General features: G+C 44.6%; 1 protein-coding gene across 2 annotated transcripts in view; it reads left to right on the forward strand.

Moving 5' to 3' along the window:
• The first annotated feature begins 2710 nt into the window (after positions 1-2710).
• The window catches only part of SUCLA2 (succinate-CoA ligase ADP-forming subunit beta), a 196533-nt gene continuing 179120 nt past the window's right edge, over positions 2711-20123 (forward strand). The window contains exon 1 of one of the 2 annotated variants that reach the window (XR_010213687.1): positions 2711-2868. Coding sequence is in view for 1 of the 2 variants with exons in the window: in XM_063952800.1 (XP_063808870.1) it covers positions 2785-2868 (84 nt within the window). In the remaining variant the exon portion in view is untranslated. The remainder of the gene's footprint in view (positions 2869-20123) is intronic. The other variant, XM_063952800.1, reaches the window with a different exon arrangement.

Raw genomic sequence — 20123 nt, forward strand, 5'->3', positions numbered from 1 at the left:
CTTTGATGTCCAGAGACACCATATAATCCCCTTCTTCCAGGTTTGCAATCACTGCTCTGAGTGACTCCATCTTGAATTTGAACCTCTGTATGTAAGTGTTCAAGGATTTTAGATTTAAAATTGGTCTCACCGAGCCGTCCGGCTTTGGTACCACAAACAGTGTGGAATAATACCCCTTTCCCTGTTGCAGGAGGGGTACCTTGATTATCACCTGCTGGGAATACAGCTTGTGAATGGCTTGCAATACTGCCTCCCTGTCTGAGGGAGACGTCGGTAAAGCAGACTTTAGGAAACAGCGAGGGGGAGACGTCTCGAATTCCAATTTGTACCCCTGAGATACCACCTGAAGGATCCAGGGGTCCACTTGCGAGTGGCCCACTGCGCGCTGAACTTCTTGAGACGGGCCCCCACCGTGCCTGAGTCCGCTTGTAAAGCCCCAGCGTCATGCTGAGGACTTTACGGAGGCGGGAGAGGGCTTCTGTTCCTGGGAACTGGCTGTGTGCTGCAGCCTTTTTCCTCTCCCTCTGTCTTGCAGAAATGGACAGCGCGCTAACTCTTGATGCCAGTCGGCAAATATCCCTCTGCGCATCACGCATATATAAAAATGCATCTTTTAAATGCTCTATAGTCAGTAATATACTGTCCCTATCTAGGGTATCAATATTTTCAGTCAGGGAATCCGACCACGCCACCCCAGCACTGCACATCCAGGCTGAGGCGATTGCCGGTCGTAGTATAACACCCGTGTGAGTGTATATACATTTTAGGATATTCTCCTGCTTTCTGTCGGCAGGTTCCTTTAGTGCAAAACATTTTTCATTGCCTCAATCATGTAACGTGTGGCCCTACTGAATGTTACATTTGTCTCATCATCGTCGACACTGGAGTCAGTATCCGTGTCTGCCATCTGAGGTAACGGGCGTTTTAGAGCCCCTGATGGCGTTTGAGACCCCTGGACAGGCACAAGCTGAGTAGCCGGCTGTCTCATATCGTCAACTGTCTTTCGTAAAGAGCTGACATTGTCACGCAATTCCTTCCATAAGCTCATCCACTCAGGTGTCGACTCCCTAGGGGGTGACAACTCTATTATAGGCAATTGCTCCGCCTCCATCTCATTTTCCTCCTCAAACATGTCGACACAATCGTACCGACACACCGCACACACACAGGGAATGCTCTGATAGAGGACAGGACCCCACTAGCCCTTTGGGGAGACAGAGGGAGAGTATGCCAGCACACACCAGAGCGCTATATATAGACAGGAATACCACTATATAACGTGCTTTTCCCTTTATAGCTGCTATTATCAAAACTGCGCCAAATTAGTGCCCCCCCTCTCTTTTTTACCCTTTTCTGTAGTGCAGGACTGCAGGGGAGAGTCAGGGAGACGTCCTTCCAGCGGAGCTGTGATGGAAAATGGCGCCCGTGTGCTGAGGAGATAGGCTCCACCCCCTTCTCGGCGGCCTTTTCTCCCGCTTTTTGGTGAATTCTGGCAGGGGTTAAAATACATCCATATAGCCCTGGGGGTTATATGTGGTGTATTTTCGCCAGCCAAGGTGTTTTACATTGCTGCTCAGGGCGCCCCCCCCTAGCGCCCAGCACCCTCAGTGACCGGAGTGTGAAGTGTGCCTGAGGAGCAATGGCGCACAGCTGCAGTGCTGTGCGCTACCTTGTTGAAGACTGATGTCTTCTGCCGCCGATTTTTCCGGACCTCTTCTTGCTTCTGGCTCTGTAAGGGGGCCGGCGGCGCGGCTCTGGGACCGGACTCCGAGGCTGGGCCTGTGTTCGGTCCCTCTGGAGCTAATGGTGTCTAGTAGCCTAAGAAGCCCAAGCTGGCTGCAAGCAGGCAGGTTCGCTTCTTCTCCCCTTAGTCCCTCGATGCAGTGAGCCTGTTGCCAGCAGGTCTCACTGAAAATAAAAAACCTAAAACTAAACTTTCACTAAGAAGCTCAGGAGAGTCCCTAGTGTGCACCCTTCTCGGCCGGGCACAAAAATCTAACTGAGGCTTGGAGGAGGGTCATAGGGGGAGGAGCCAGTGCACACCAGGTAGTCCTAAAGCTTTACTTTTGTGCCCAGTCTCCTGCGGAGCCGCTATTCCCCATGGTCCTTACGGAGTTCCCAGCATCCACTAGGACGTCAGAGAAATACGAATGCCCTCATCACTGCCGTGATTTGAGTTTAGTAAATTCCAGAGATGACACTTTGAAGAAAAAACACCATCTCGGTCAAAATCGGGAGCTTAGTAAATATACCCCCATGTCGGACCAATCCGTCAGAGTAGATGACATATCGCCTAGCGTGTACCCAGCCTTCAGGTGCCTTGAGCACTCAGAGTACTGTACCTGTTTAGGGAAACCTGGGTAAGTCAGTGTCTTATGTTACACAGATGTTACACCATGAAGTTACACCAAGGATGAGAAGTCACTACTCATTTGTTATCAGCGTCTCTAAATCGACCCTATAGAAATGCCCTGCAATAACTTAACACGCAATTACTGCTGTACAGCAGTTTTCTTTGTGCTGTGAGACTTTGCAGCAGCAAGTACCACAGCAAGCAGTAGCCCCGCCGTCACTCCAGGCAAATAGGCAAGGCAAATTAGGCAATAGCCTATAACCATAGAGTGTGACCTTCTACCTACACTCAGGGGCAGAGTTTCCACATAACTCAAACAAGTTCACTGCCAGCATGCGGGCGCTCTACACTCTCCTCTCTATGATTGGGACGAGTGCGCCTGCGCGATCAGCTGAACACCGAGGTGTGTCTGACTGTCTGTCCGAGACAACATGGCGGCCTCCATAATGTACAGCCGGCTGTCAACAGGGCTGAGGAACCGGGCGCCCCGGGCTGCGCTGGCCTGTGCTGCACAGGTAACTGAGCAGTTAGGTTGAGCTGGAGGCGGACAGGGAGTGCTTGGGGTGTGCAGGGTAACACCCGGGGTAGATGTGTGTAATGAGCCCGGTGAGAGGGCAGAGTGGGTGCTCTCAGTATAGCCGCCCAGGGTGATCGGTTGCTCTGGTTGCCCCAGTTGGTGTCCGAGCAGCAGCCCCCTCCCTGTCTGCGCTCAGCCTGGCACGGATAGGGTTAGTCGCACAGCTGTCACAGCACAGCCATTGAGTACTGCGCTCCTTACACGCTGTGCACTGCAGGGGAGTATTCCCCTCTGTGATTTGTGTGTGTGTACCGTGTTGTGTATGAGTTGCCCAGCTTGGGTCTGTGAGTTGTGTGTGCCAGTGACCTGTATGGGGATCTGCCAGCTGCAGTCACATTCACATAGGACACATCAATGCATTAAACACCCTGTGCAGACTGCAGCAGCTGCAGCGCCTGTGGATGGAGTTTCCCTGAGGGGTATAGGTCATGTGAGGGAATGCTGTCAGGGAGGGGGAGTGTTGTGTTGCTAAGAAGGAGCCATGTGTCCTTGTACTGACATCTAAGATCACAAGTGCAACTTGGCCTTCTCTGCCTATCGGTGTTGCTAGGTGTGCAGCAGCAGCTAGCAGGAGGCTGTGCATGGCTGCACTATATGACTAATCCGTTTCTCTGATCAGTATATGACTACACCTTTGTGCCACATGGCCTTCAAAACATTGAACACATTCCTCTGTTCTGCAGTGCTGCATAAAATGTGAAATTGTATGTACAAATGTCCACTGAGTCACGTGATTGCGTAACACTGTCTGGTAGTTTGTGATGTAAGTTACTTTTTTTTTTTTTTAATTGTGCAGTCACTAATATTTTAGCTGGAATTTTATAAATGCAACATGATAGTTTAGTGGAGGGGGGATTTGGGAGTTAGGGAGGTGTATTTTTCATTACTTTGAAAACTGTTGCCAATCGATTAGTATCTAGGTGGCTTTTGCAGTGTTTTGTCTGCAGAAGGCATTTACATTTTATTTGGTAACGTATTTATCTGCTTACATCTTTATTTCCTTTCTATGAGTTCTGCATTTTACCTTACTGCCACACATTGTGATCATTGCCTAATCAGCCATTCACTGTCTCCTTATATTGGATTGTATGATCTGCAGGAGGCTGTAGTTCTTTTTCCACTTAGCAAAGCAAAACCTAAGCAATACAGTATATATGTGTGTCATGGTTCTAGAGTGGGGGCTGAAATGAACATAGTTTCCCCATAGCTTTAAAAACTGTAAGATGTTTGATATGTTGATGTCTTAATGTAAAAGTTAATTCTGCACCAGGTGACTAAATCTTGCTTGCTAGCATTAATTTTTGGACTGATCTAGTGAGGCAAGAATGATCAATGGTTCATAACAAGGGATACCTACACCCCTGGGGATACAAGACATGTTGCCGAACAGGGTTTCAGACACTGTCATTTATACTTGTACATTGTGTGCTCAAAGGTGTTCCATTACAACAACAAATTAGTCACAAGCAATGTTCTGGTGTGTAATGTGTATTAAGATTGGCAAACACTATTCAATTATCTGTCAGATAGTCTGCCAGATCTGGTTGGTTGGAATGAAAATCTAGTACAGGTTGAGTATCCCATATCCAAATATTCCGAAATACAGATTTTTTTTGAGTGAGATAGTGAAACCTTTGTTTTCTCATGGCTCAATGTACACAAACTTTGTTTAATACACAAAGTTATTAAAAATATTGTATTAAATGACCTTCAGGCTTTGTGTATAAGGTGTATATGAAACATAAATGCATTCTGTGCTTAGATTTAGGTCCCATCACCATGGTATCTCATTATGGTATGCAATTACTCTAAAATACGGAAAAATCCCATATCCAAAATACCTCTGGTCCCAAGCATTTTGGATAAGGGAGACTCAACCTGTAATGGATGAGAGTTAATGACAATCGACCATTTACTACCAAAGACTGGAAAATGGACAAAACCTGTCTGTGATTTAACCAATTTGTATGAACAACAGTTTTTGGACCCTGTTCAGATTGGATTGCAGATTCTGCTGAAAAGCAGAATCTGCAACCGCTTTTGTAGCATGCTGGGAGCCGCCCAGTGCAGAGCCGAACTGCCCAGCATGCTAATTGGTGGCCAGCAATGTGATCATCAAACTATTGTGATCGCATCGCTGAAGCTGAAACGAAGGATTACCCCCTGCAGATGCAGCTAGGCTGTTTATGCAGGTGGTCAGGCGGCCATTTTTCGGGTGAAGTCACTTGGCCGCCCTGAAATGCTCCGCCCCTGTTTTTGCTAACTCCCCCGCAACACGCTTCACTTCCCTATTCCAATTGAAGTTAGAACTGGTATGTCCCAGCAGCTCACTATATATGCAGGAACCTGTCGGCTATACGTATTTTAAGCTCGTGTCCTATGATGACGTTATAATTATTTTATCATGTATAAGGATAAATACATCTGTCCTATAGGCAGAACATGATGCACCCTCTTGGTGTTGCAATATTTACCTCACTGAAATTCTTTTTCAAAGGAATAGAATGGATGGAGGTTTTGTCTTTTTATTTTTTCTTCATATATGTGGATTCAGTTATTTTTTCATAAATTATTTATTGAGGTTAGATGCGCGTTCAGTTTTCTAATATTGGATTTTAGGATGGTAGGTTTAACCTCACATGAAGCATTCATCTCGTGGGCCTATTTACTTCATTTTCTGCTACCAAATTATCATACATAATAATAATAATGATGATGATAAGTAGTATGAGAAAAAAAGAGAACAGGTACACACACTTAAAAGGGTTAGTAACTACTGTCCTACATAATCATGTTTCTAGGACAATGATGCATAAGTACAGTAAATGAAAATGATTATCTTTTCAGTTCTGCCTGCTATATGAAAACGCCAAAAGCATCTCTAGTCATTAGAGGTTAATGGGGGGGGGGGTACACACGGAGCGATGTTCAGCTATTTTCTAAGCGATCTGACTAGATTGCTTAGAAATTAGCTGATCATCGCTCCGTGTGTAGGGGTGCCGGCGACAGCGATGCGCGGCCCCGTTTGTCACTATTGCCGGTGCTATCTTATCACAATCTTGCAGGTCGCTCATTTCACCGCTGGGTGAAAAGAGGTGCCTCCCCTACCCCCCCACGCTGAGCAGGGGGGGGGGAGGGGGGGGGAATGTGTGCTGAGCGGTCTGTGCTAGATCGCTCAGCACACATCTCTGGGAAAATCTCCCCGTCATTATACCCCTTAACTATATGTAACCATATATGGTTTGCCCATTTATCGAATACTCAAAAATGAGCCAAGTGAAAATTCAGGTAGCAAGTGACCAGTTACTGTCTTAGTGGCCTTTTATGTCCAATATGTTTGTATGGCATATATCACTAGGACACCTCTTCTGCAACTGGCTTCAGAGCCTTTCCTGCCCAGTACATTTAGGGTGTGATAAAGCTAAATATTTATCGTATATAAAACACTTTAAGAGGTCTAAGAACACTGTACGCTATCTACGTAAGAAGTACCGTAAGGGTACGCAAGTTGTGTAGCGATCGCTCAACCGTAGTCGAGACGCTCAAGCGTCACGTTCGCTTACGGCCCAGTGATCACAGGCAGGCACGCTATTGGCTGCCGACTAACGTAATGATTCGCTATAGCGTAGCGTACGCTCGGGACCACGAGGAGATCACCAGCGGTGGAGACGCTTACAACGTTAAACCTTTATATCTATACCTTTAACGATGAGATACACAGTATACCTTAGTGTAGAGACAGAGTGTAAGTGCAACCTGGTGTAACCTGATTAACTACAAAGCTGCTTGAGCGTCACCGACGCTCAGAGAATACTTAACCCTTATAAAGAATACACAGATACCTGGGCTTAGGGTCCAAAACCTATTATATGTATTATAACTATTATACTTGCAAAAGGAATCACAGTACAAATGATACACTACAATATAACATAAACCAACTAACCAGATAACTACACAGGAAATACAATACAATACAATTTAAAGGAAAATACGAGAGAGATAGAGAGAGAGAGAGAGATGGCTCACAGTAAGACAATATGATTACGGAGAAAACTTACGCACAAGGGGAACGATCGCATGCGCCTCGATATCCAGCTCCCGATTATCAGCAATGAGAACCGTTGAAGAGAGTGAACTGGATACGGTCGGCCTGCCTATTTATGCCCCACACACAATACAATTCAATGGTCCCTACAATCTCATTGTTCATTGGACACAGGAATTCGGCTTCGCATTATAACAAAAGGTCATAGGTTGATTCATACAGGTGGGCTGTGACTATTTCCAACTGCTCAGGTGGGAGGGAAACTGTGTTTCCCGCCGCATGGGTAATAAAGTGCAAATAAAGTAAATGTTCATAAACTTCTTATGTCCATAACTATTCGCACGAGCGATTGATCTGCTTCAAACCAACACCGGAATATTTCTAATTAAATATTCTTCCGATGGATACTAAACACCACTGTATTACTCCTGTCTGACCCTTCGTATCAAACAAAGAGGGATTCCTCTGTTCATAAACATTCTATATTAACCAAACTTTCAGAATCTATCAAAGGGACCATGATCTACAAAATACATTATTAGTAAAAATATGTAATGATTGAGTCGCACGCTACGATCGCATAAACTCTACCGTAAATACGCATACCATGCGCCTGCGGGTGCCCGCGACTGTGAGTATGCGCACGTACGGGAGAGCGTACGCATGCGCAGCACGGACCTGTGTGAGGTGCAAATATGGTAGTGTGCATAGAGATATTTTTTCTGACTTTGACAGTCCACCCTTTGGCAGTCAATAATAACTGCCACCTTCTAAAACATTTCAAAAGGAGAAAAATATATGTCAGGGGTTAATTCATTTCCATGGTTGGGTAAGGGAGGAGAGAGGAGTAGGTGGGAAGAGGGTATGACCTAGTGAGATAGCAGAAGCATGTGTGTATGAGTCCATGTTTGGGGGGTCATGTATCATCGTGCCGTACATGTTGTAAATCAAGCTTCGAGGTATTGCGAAGTATACATTTGAATTCCTTCTTGTCCCGTGGTACGGGTCTGTGGATGGGCTGTCAAACTTTACCGAGCTCTTTTCGGATTTTGAACAAAATGGGGAGCACATTTTAGTTGATGATACATGAATGGGAGAATATGTGATTGCTGATATCTGTGCCTGTATTCCCTATACCAGGCCTGGCCAACCTGTGGCTCTCCAGCTGTTGCAAAACTACAAGTCCCATCATGCTTTGCCACAGTTTTGCTCTTAGGGAAAGCTATAACTGTGACAGGGCATGCTGGGATGTGTAGTTTCACAACATCTGGAGAGCCACAGGTTGGCCAGGCCTGCCCTATACTATGTGTGTCATTACCTGAGGGTTGTAGAAATGAAGAAAAGACATAATTACGGTAAATGCGGTGGTATTCTATGTCAGGTTAATGTACATCTGTCGGTTGAAGTTTTGTTCGGTATCAGTTGAAAGTCGTCTTCTTTGCGCTGTGTTGCCCATTAGGTGTGAACAAAAAGCTTTGTCAATGCCATTAGATTTACAAAAAATGTTGGGCTAGCGTAAGTTTAAGAATTCTAGGGAAACTGGGGATCCATGGCAAAGTTCATCAAATGTCCATATCTCAAGTGGTCAAAACTTCTTCTTTGGTCTATCCGTTGTCTGTATAGCGTCTCGTCAACTTCCTCGTCCAAGTGGGTCTTTTTATCTTGGAGAAAAACCAGAAAAACAGGTGAAAGAAACGGACCGTATAATCGCATTTTCATTACATCATTGTTTCTATCATTGGGTCATAAATCAAATCCAGGTTAATTACAGTTTCCTCACTCCTCAAACTCATTACCCTGGTACGATGTTTGCACTTCATTAAAGCCTGACCGCATCTAAATATCAAGCCAATTGATATGACAACACCTAAGATACATAGGAGAAACTTCCCAACATCCATTATGACTCCTTGAGCCCAGTCTCCCAAACCGGAGAACCAATTTCGCGGGTTCAACCATGACACCCAACCAGTCAGCTCATTACCTACAGCAGCAAGAGTGAGATTGTGTTTTCGGCGAAATTCCCACTTCAATTGGAGAATATCGTCCATCTTTTGGTCTATGACCTCGACCGGATCCTCGGTGCTATTCGTGATATACGTGCAACACTTCACGCCGTACTGTGTTGCCAATGTAACACAATATCCGCCTGTCACTGCTGTGAGGTAATTAAGAACCATTCTATGCTGCACCAGTTCTGTTTTATAAGCTTGAAGTTCCCTTCCAGTATATCTAAACGTGTCATCATACATTTCAGTGATATTATCTAACAAATTTGCGAGCGCCGATATGTATTTATAATTTAGCACTCCTCTAGCGGTGCGGGTGAAATCTAACGCGATTAAGAATTGAATCCCGGTGGATTCACTTATCAGATCAGAGGCCGGATGCTCTGTCTTCTCTATCAGGTGCCTTTTAACAACGTGCTCGTAATGGGTGTGAGTATAAGGAGCTTGGGCACCACGATGTATGTCTTTCATTTTATCATGTGTTACAGTCATTACTTCAGGCAATACTTTTCCAATATAACACAATCCTTCAGAGTTTGGGGCAAGCCACTTGTACGCCTTTCTCCCGCATATGAAATATGCATCATCGGGGAGAACATATGGGACGGATAAGGACATAACCATATTACACACCTTCCAGGTGAACTCTCCTAACCCTAATTCTTCCATCTGCTTAATACACGTATCAGGTTGTATGATATGTGCACAGTATCCTGGTGATACTTCTCCAACTCTCGTAATCCTATTTCCTAAGGTGTACCTATACCGGAAAGATTTTCCTCTACTGGCTATGTGGCGTACAAGCTCTGTATCTGTAGGCATTCTATCTGCTCTATGCGAAAAGGTCATGGTGTGGTTACTCCATGACACTTCCCAATTTCCCGGCTTTCTGGGATTGGAGATGTTGAAACATAATAGGGACCTATCCACATGGTATTGGTGGAGCTTCAAACTAGGAGGGCTGGAGATATTAAACCTCCTGTCCACCGGTCTCCCACCATTTAACTCAAGTACCTCCCCTATCGTTAAAGGAAATGGCACTAGCCCTGATTTGCTATGACCTTGAGGTACTTGAGAGCATACCCAACAATCTGTTTTGTTTAACACATTACCCACTAAGGAGTGATAGTCACTCAATGGATGCCGGTCCATATGGATATTAAAACTGGATTGGCATTTCTTAATGCACCCATCTTCAATGACATTGTTACAGAGCCTACAGATACAGTTTTCCTCAGCTAACAATCCGTCACAATTTCTTCTATGGTCAATGCTATCGGATCGTTTTCTGATACTCGCCTTTGCTTGTTGGTTAGGTTGATCCTGGAAAACTACGCCTCCATCTTTATCATCAGAACCCATTCCAGAACCTCTATCGACCTCCATGGTACTCTCGCCGGAACAGACTGCTCTGGTCAACATCATGGTCAACAGGAAAATCCGGATCACAGTCTCTTGGGGCAAGTCCATCTTATAGGAGGAAACGGAGAAGAATGAGAAGGAGGAAAAAGAAATTTGAGGGAGAGGGGATGGGAAGTGGAGGAAAATAATAAAAGGGAGTGGGGAGTCGACAACAGCTCTCGGTCTTCAAGGCTCAGGTGCCGCCTCAGTCCTCCTGGAACAGACACTCTAGTGATACAACCTCTACCGTCTGTTCCTTATCACGGGACTTCTCTGGATCAGCAACCTTCTTGCAGTGGGATGAATGGACCCAAGTCTCTCTCTCAGCAACCTTCAGTGCTGTAGTGCTAGTCAATAAGACCTGGTATGGTCCTTCCCATCTGTCAATAAGGCAACCTGAGCGTAGAAAATTCCGTATCATTACATAATCCCCAGGTTCAATGTCATGACAATTACTATCAGGTAGATCAGGAATCACCAACTTCAGATTATCATTTTGATTCCTTAACTGTTTACTCATGTTAATCAAGTACTTTACAGTTACTTCATTGTTACATTTCAAATCATCCTGAGGGTTAATCATGACATGCGGTTGTCGACCAAACAAGATTTCAAAGGGAGACAGATTAAGAGGGGACCTGGGAGTGGTTCTGATACTATACAATACAATGGGTAAAGCTTCTGGCCATGTCAATCCTGTCTCTGCCATCACTTTACTCAATTTATTTTTAATAGTGCTGTTCACTCTTTCGACCTTCGCACTCGCCTGTGGACGGTACGGAGTGTGCAGCTTGCTATCAATTCCCATCAACTTACACATTCCTTGAAAGACATCACCTGTAAAATGGGTACCCCTATCACTTTCGATTATTCTAGGGATACCATATCTACATACAAATTCCTGCACAATTTTCTTAGCAGTAAACATAGCGGTATTTGTAGCCGCAGGAAATGCTTCGACCCAATTTGAGAAAACATCTATACAAACAAGTACATATTTCAAATTCCGACAAGGGGGTAATTGTATAAAGTCAATTTGTATTACCTGGAAAGGGCCGCCGGCAGGTGGGATATGGGATGGTTCTGTAGGTATTGCCTTTCCAATATTCTTTCTCAAACAGGTAAGGCATGACATTGCTCTTTTACTCGCATGAGAGGAGAATCCTGGGGCGCACCAATAGGCTCTTACCAATTTGCACATCCCTTCCTTGCCTAGATGAGTCAGCCCGTGAGCTGCTTCAGCCAGACATGGAAGATATGCTCTGGGGGCCACTGGTTTACCATGTCCATCCGTCCAGAGTCCTGAGGACTCCTGGCCACATCCCTTTGCCTTCCAGACTGCCTTTTCCTGTGTGGAACACAAATTTTGCATTTCACACAACTTCTGTGTGTTAATGGTATTAAATACCATTAATTGTGTGGTGTCTGTCTGTATGGGGGTAGCAGCTGCTAACTTAGCAGCTTCGTCTGCTCGGCTGTTACCAAGTGATACCGGGTCTTGGCTATATGTGTGTGCTTTACATTTGATAACAGCCACTCTGTCGGGTTCCTGTATCGCTGTTAGAAGCCTTTTTATGTGAGCTGCATGCGCTACCGGTGTACCAGCGGCCGTCATGAAATTTCTGAGGCGCCATAGGGCTCCGAAATCATGGACTACCCCGAATGCGTATCTAGAATCGGTGTAGATATTGGCTGACTTACCCTTAGCCAATTCACATGCTCTGGTTAGGGCGACCAGTTCAGCAACCTGGGCTGAGTGAGGTGGGCCTAGTGGTTCCGTTTCTATGGTGTCTTGGTCATCTACGACTGCGTATCCAGTACACAAGTCTCCCGAGTCTGACTGTCTATGACAACTACCGTCCGTGTAGAACGTGAGTTCTGCATCTTCCAGTGGGTTGTCACTGATGTCAGGCCTTGCGGTAAAATTTTGGGTCAAATATTCCATACAATCATGTGTATCTTCCTTTGTATTAAATCCTCCTTCCCCATCACTCTCACCTTCCACCCTTTGTGCCTGACCAGGCACACCTGGGAGATACGTTGCAGGATTTAATGCACTGCATCTCCTTATGGTGATGTTTACGGGGGCCATTAGTGCCAATTCCCATCTTGTAAACCTCGCTGATGAGACGTGTCTGGTTTGGGCAGAATTCAATAAGGCTGATACTGCATGTGGCGTATGGATTGTGAGGTTGTGGCCTAGCACGACATCTTCGCTTTTTGTCACTAGCAATGCTATCGCAGCAACGCTTCGCAAGCATGTGGGGAGGGATCGCGCTACTGTGTCTAGCTGAGCGCTGTAGTATGCAACTGGCCTGCTGGCATCACCATGTTTTTGGGTTAGTACACCTGCCGCGCAACCAGCACTTTCTGTTCCGTATAGTTCAAAGGGTTTCCCATAGTCTGGCATACCTAGTGCTGGTGCCTGCGTTAGGCACTGTTTGAGTCTCTCAAATGCTGTTTCGGACTCGTCTGTATGCGAAATCCTATCAGGTTTGTTTGAGGAGACCATTTCCTGCAAAGGTAACGCCAAAATGGAAAACCCTGGGATCCAATTACGGCAATACCCACACATTCCTAAAAACGTTCTGATCTGTTGCTGGGTTTGTGGCAGAGTCATGTCTCTAATTGCTTGGATTCTATCAGCGGTCAGGTGTCTCAGTCCTTGTGTTAGACAGTGTCCCAAATATTTTACCTTAGTTTGGCATAATTGTAACTTGTCTTTGGAAACCTTGTGTCCTGTGTCTGAAAGATGAAACAGGAGCTGTTTCGTATCCTTCAGAGATGCTTCCAGTGAATCTGAACACAGTAGTAAATCGTCCACATACTGTATCAATACTGATCCACTGTCTGGTTGGAAAGACTGTAAACAATCATGCAAAGCCTGAGAAAATATACTTGGACTATCTATGAAACCTTGGGGTAATCGAGTCCACGTGTATTGGACTCCTCTGTATGTGAATGCAAACAAATATTGGCTGTCAGGGTGCAGAGGTACCGAAAAGAAAGTGGAGCAGAGGTCAATAACAGTGAAAAATTTGGCAGTGGGAGGGATTTGCATTAGGATGACAGCTGGATTTGGCACTACGGGGAACTGACTCTCAACTATTTTGTTAATCCCCCTTAGATCCTGCACTAGTCTGTAACCCCTCCCCCCACTCTTTTTCACAGGGAAGATGGGACTATTAGCAGTGCTGGACGTTCTTACCAGAATGCCCTGTTGTAGCAAGCGCTCTATTACTGGGTAAACTCCTAACTCCACCTCTGGCTTCAGAGGGTACTGTGGGATTTTTGGAGCTATCCTACCATCTTTTACTTGTACAACTACTGGAGCTACGTTTGCCATTAATCCAGTGTCTTGTCCGTCTTTTGTCCAAAGTGACTCTGGTATCTGAGATGTCATCTCTTCTATTTGGGATGGATTCCTATTTGTCATAATGGTATGTGACATTAATTTTGATGGGGAGTCTAACATGTCTCGCACTTCCTGAGCGTGTTTCTCAGGTATGTCCAAGAATACACCTTCAGGAGTACAATAAATGACGCACCCCATTTTACACAGTAAGTCTCTTCCCAGGAGATTGGTTGGTGCCGATGCAGCCAGCAAAAAGGAATGCTTGGTATGCAAAGGCCCTATTGTAATCTCGGCTGGTTTGCTAACAGGGTAGTGCTGGACTACTCCTGTTACTCCCATGGCTGGAATTGTCCTACCAGTGGTTCTCATGCCCACTGTCGAATTTATCACTGACTTGGCCGCCCCTGTGTCTACAAGAAAGTTTAAAGTTTTACCAGCTACATTAATTGCGATCTCGGGTTCACTTCCAAGGTTGGCAATTAATTTTACTGGCTGCAGATTACAGGTATGGCCACACCCCTATTGGGTATGGTGACCTCCCTGAATCCCGCTGGCAGCAACTACTTGTGAGGGAGATAGTTGGGAACTACCAGAGGCATGCCAGTCTCTGTTTGGGGGATATCTTTTTGTTTCCCCTGTATGTGGCTCATAACTCCGTTTCTGCGGACCTTGCTCCCAATGTCGTGTGTCGTGTCGTTGTCTAGGGGGTTGGTATGAGTTTCGTGGATTCTTTACTCTACAATCTCGTGCCATGTGTCCCTGTTTGTGACAAGAATAACAAGTAACCATACTTGACTTACCCACAGGATTTGGTGATACAAACAAAGGCTGCCTTGTGGTCAGAGCCTGTATACTTACTGACATTAATTTATCACCTTGTTGTTCCCTGTGTCTGGTGATGTTTCTATCGTGATCAATAGCAGCCTCTCTCAAAGTAGCCACAGACAGACCTCGCCAACATGGTTGTGTGGTCTGTACCCTAGTCTTCAATGACTCTTTTAAACCATCCATCAGTACCGATACTGCTACTTCCCGATGGTTTGTGTCTGTTTTAATGTCCCCTATGCCTGTGTATTTTGCCATTTCTAATAATGCTCTGTGAAAATACTCTGCAGCTGTCTCTGACTCCTTCTGTTTAATGGAGAATATCTTATTCCATTTAGCTACTGCTGGGAAATACTCTTTTAACTGCAAGTTTATTCTTTTCACATTATCTTGGTTGTACACATCTGTAAGAGGTACATCATGATCTAGTCCGCAATCAGCTAAAAATTGAGTTGCGTCGACATTTGAGGGTAAACATGCTCTCAGCAATATCTGCCAGTCTTTATTGTTGGGCTCTACAGTGTTACCTAAGTCTCTGATGTATTTTTGACTGGCAACTAAGTCTTTTCTAGGGTCAGGAAATTCAGACACTATGGTCCTTAATTCCATTCGGGAAAATGGGGTGTACATGGCAATGTTCCTAATGGGAGTGGCTCCTGATGCGTCTGTTTTCCCATTTGGCACTGCTATTACTCTAACAGGTGTAATTCTAACAACCTCATTCTGTGTAGATTCTACAGGCTGTGGTGAAATAGTCTCAGCATAATGCATGGTGCCGTACTTACCAGTTGATACGACCTCACCTATCCCTCCGCTAGGGGCCTTTACTAATCTCGTGGGTGGAGCTGTGCCTACTGTGGTCTCTGCTATGGTGGCTGCTAGAGAGAGCGCTGAAATCGTTGCCGATTCGTCCTCTTGATCACACTCCTGAGGAAAGTTCAAAACAGGGTACAACTTGCACGGGTTAATACTTGCATGGGTTAATGGGTTAACATTATCATTAACATTTACACAGTTACTAAGTGATTTTGTGTTACACCTTAGTGCGTCTTTCTCCGCAATCAACTTCTCTCCTGATATATATGGTGGCGGTGGGGCCGTGGCAATCAGTTTTCTGTTAGAGCCAGATCCCGCCGCCTGAGCCAAACCTCTCTGTATCTCACCCTCCTGTTGCCACAACTGTAAATAATCATAATGCTGGATTCGTCTCTTTGTTGATTTTATGAGACATATCCTCCTCCTTAAATTTTGTAACACTTCTGAGCTGAAGCTCCCTACTCTTGGGAATTTCTCCCCGTCATGTACAGTCATTCTCTCCCATTCATCACATAAAGTTTCTGTGTGACTTCCATATTTCTCACACATTATATACCTGGCCGACCCAATTGGTCGGACCACTGAATCAACCCGAACCGAGGTTGATCGCCCCCTACCTGAACAAGTGGCCCCCATAGTTCGAAAGTGTTGCTTTATTTAGCCAACCCTTTACGCAAAACCAAATGTCAACAATAGGCTGACGGTGGCGGTTTACCGAGTACCCCACTCACTCGCCCACGCCGACCAATACGACCTGATCACACCGATATGGTGCTGGCGTACTCGACCTAGGGCCCCTGCGACCTGAACCTCTATTTACTGGAACCTGCGAGGGTTATCCGAAGAACACTTACTCTTTCCAGTAACTATTGGTTGCTGGATAGTTCCTGAGTGAGCAGCAAACTTCCCTTAAAATAAAAAAATTACACAAATCACGTTAGAGTGTACAAATAGCGTTTGTGACCCCTTTACTCTAATGGTATTAGGTCAGATTACTAACTACTGCACACACTTACGTGCGGTCCAGTCGTTCAGTACACAAACAACTAAGCTTATGTACGGAAAGACCAATGGAATCGAAACTTACGACTGCGAATTCCTTCAGCCAGAGCTTATATGGCCTATATGGGTGTTGCACCAACCCTTTTCGGTGTTGTGCCTGTGAACTGTATAGCGGACTTCCTTGTCGGCTGTACCTGGACCTCCTGGTCTTGTTACCGTATGACCTCCTGGTCTTGTTACAGTACGACCTCCTGGTCTTGTTACAGTATGACCTCCTGGTCTGCTATACTCTAATGCTCAAAATTGTATATTTAACCAGAGATGCCTCCCTAGCCACCGTGCACGTCACTTACACGCATGTACCTCACGAGTACTCGACTTTTCTTGTGGTTCAACCTTTAAAAATTGTAAAAACACTCACTCATCACATGTACACTTTTGTTTCTATTTCTATTTCTGCGCAGAAATTTTTCTTTAGATCAGGTGTGTTACCAATTAGGAGCAGGATCTGTTAATTAAATTTCGGACACCCAAAAATAGACTTGCGTTATTTCTCGCCTCGCGTTATTTATCGCTTTGCGTTATTTATCGCTTTGCGTTAAAAATCAACTTATCGTGACTTGAGCTACGTGGGCGTAACCGGACGCTCCGTTGCGTAACGTACGCTGCGTGCGTCGGCCTTTGGATTGCGTACGCAAGTCTTTGTTAGAGACACGTATACGCAAAGCAAAGATCCACCGTAACACAATTTATACTTTTATCAATGTAGATGATCCTTGATCATCTACCACACAACACACTGACTTCGCCTTATCTCCCAGGCAAAACTGCGTGTTTGTCTATCTTTTAACTATATTACCTTTACTCTTAAACTATGAAATAACGGCAAATCTTTTTTTAGCACTTCTATCAACTATAAAACTGGCAGACAGGAGAGTGATATACGAAAATGAAAAAGAAAAAGAAATGCAGATATATATATGTGTGCGTGCATGTGTACGCAAGACAGAAAAACAAACAGTTTTAAAAGGCACTAGCGTTTTGTTCTTACCTCCGGTTCCCGGATTCCTTCAGCACTCTTTACCTAAGCGAAGCAGACGCTTATCCTGTCAGCACTACGAGGGATACAACCTCCCGCCCTTTGCTGAGGGATAATGTCTGCTGATCTACCTAGTGCAGATATGTGAAGGACGGGCGAGCCGCCAATTGATAAAGCTAAATATTTATCGTATATAAAACACTTTAAGAGGTCTAAGAACACTGTACGCTATCTACGTAAGAAGTACCGTAAGGGTACGCAAGTTGTGTAGCGATCGCTCAACCGTAGTCGAGACGCTCAAGCGTCACGTTCGCTTACGGCCCAGTGATCACAGGCAGGCACGCTATTGGCTGCCGACTAACGTAATGATTCGCTATAGCGTAGCGTACGCTCGGGACCACGAGGAGATCACCAGCGGTGGAGACGCTTACAATGTTAAACCTTTATATCTATACCTTTAACGATGAGATACACAGTATACCTTAGTGTAGAGACAGTGTAAGTGCAACCTGGTGTAACCTGATTAACTACAAAGCTGCTTGAGCGTCACCGACGCTCAGAGAATACTTAACCCTTATAAAGAATACACAGATACCTGGGCTTAGGGTCCAAAACCTATTATATGTATTATAACTATTATACTTGCAAAAGGAATCACAGTACAAATGATACACTACAATATAACATAAACCAACTAACCAGATAACTACACAGGAAATACAATACAATACAATTTAAAGGAAAATACGAGAGAGATAGAGAGAGAGAGATAGAGAGAGATGGCTCACAGTAAGACAATATGATTACGGAGAAAACTTACGCACAAGGGGAACGATCGCATGCGCCTCGATATCCAGCTCCCGATTATCAGCAATGAGAACCGTTGAAGAGAGTGAACTGGATACGGTCGGCCTGCCTATTTATGCCCCACACACAATACAATTCAATGGTCCCTACAATCTCATTGTTCATTGGACACAGGAATTCGGCTTCGCATTATAACAAAAGGTCATAGGTTGATTCATACAGGTGGGCTGTGACTATTTCCAACTGCTCAGGTGGGAGGGAAACTGTGTTTCCCGCCGCATGGGTAATAAAGTGCAAATAAAGTAAATGTTCATAAACTTCTTATGTCCATAACTATTCGCACGAGCGATTGATCTGCTTCAAACCAACACCGGAATATTTCTAATTAAATATTCTTCCGATGGATACTAAACACCACTGTATTACTCCTGTCTGACCCTTCGTATCAAACAAAGAGGGATTCCTCTGTTCATAAACATTCTATATTAACCAAACTTTCAGAATCTATCAAAGGGACCATGATCTACAAAATACATTATTAGTAAAAATATGTAATGATTGAGTCGCACGCTACGATCGCATAAACTCTACCGTAAATACGCATACCATGCGCCTGCGGGTGCCCGCGACTGTGAGTATGCGCACGTACGGGAGAGCGTACGCATGCGCAGCACGGACCTGTGTGAGGTGCAAATATGGTAGTGTGCATAGAGATATTTTTTCTGACTTTGACAGGTGGAATTCAGTTTTTTTTTTAAGGTGTCTAAACTATTTGGCGTCTACTGGAGCTATAAAAATTTTTGCTCAGATCAGATGCCTATTATCCATGGCAGACACATTTTCAGCTTGCGATCATCTCCGTGCCACCTCTCCCTGTTTTAGTTAACGGGTCCCGGGACGCATCGAACCGGGAGCCCGTTTACGCTGAAACTGACCTGGTATTCAACCCGGGTATAACACTGCTTTATTCCCGGGTTGAATTGCTTGGTCAGGCGACCTGGGATTTCCGACATGGCGCTCTCACACCGCACGCTGACCCGTGTCGACCCAGCAATATGCTGGGTCGATACCGGGTTATTTGTGCGGTGTGAAAGGGGTATAAAGGACAAAGATTGGGACCACATTTTTAACGGTAAAAGCACTGCAGAAATGTGGGACCTTTAGAATGTTGTTGTTCAAATTTATGAATAAGTTGATCCCCATGGGTAGCAAAAGCCAGAGTAGCAAGTGTAAACCGATGTGACTAAATAAGAAGGTAAGGTTGTTAATGGACAAAAAAAGGCAAGCTTTTAAAGCATTTAAATCTGATGGGAATATGGAGTCTTTCCAAAATTACAAGGATTGTAACAAATTATACAAAAAGAAAAATAGAGCAGCTAAAATAGAAAATTAAAAACTAATTGCAAAGGAAAGCAAATCAAATAGTTAAATAGTGACAATGAAAAAGCAGAGATATTGAACAAATTCTTTTAATCTGTATTTACTAGAGAGGAAAAAATGGAAGGAATAGTACGCATTAACAGTAAGAGTAATGACCAAAAACACTTATTGGGGGGAATTCAAATGTTTGAAAAGTCGGTTGGGTGTCTGTATTTTCTTGTCTATTAGATAGGAAAAAACAGTCACCCAATTGACTTTTCAAACAATTGAATATCCGCCAATGTGTTTAAGTGAGGATGTAGTCCACGAGCGACTGAAAAAAAATTAAGGTTAATAAATCTTCGGGGCCTGATGGACTACACCCAAGGGTTCTAATGGAACTAAGCTCAGACATAGCAAGGCCATTATACTTAATCTTTAAAGCTTATTTTACAACAGGCATAGTTCCTAGGGACTGGCAAATAGCAGATGTTGTGCCATTTTTTAAAAAGGGAACTAAATCTAATCCTGG

The sequence above is a fragment of the Pseudophryne corroboree genome, chromosome 2, assembly GCF_028390025.1.
Source record: "Pseudophryne corroboree isolate aPseCor3 chromosome 2, aPseCor3.hap2, whole genome shotgun sequence".
Taxonomy (NCBI): Eukaryota; Metazoa; Chordata; class Amphibia; order Anura; family Myobatrachidae; genus Pseudophryne; species Pseudophryne corroboree.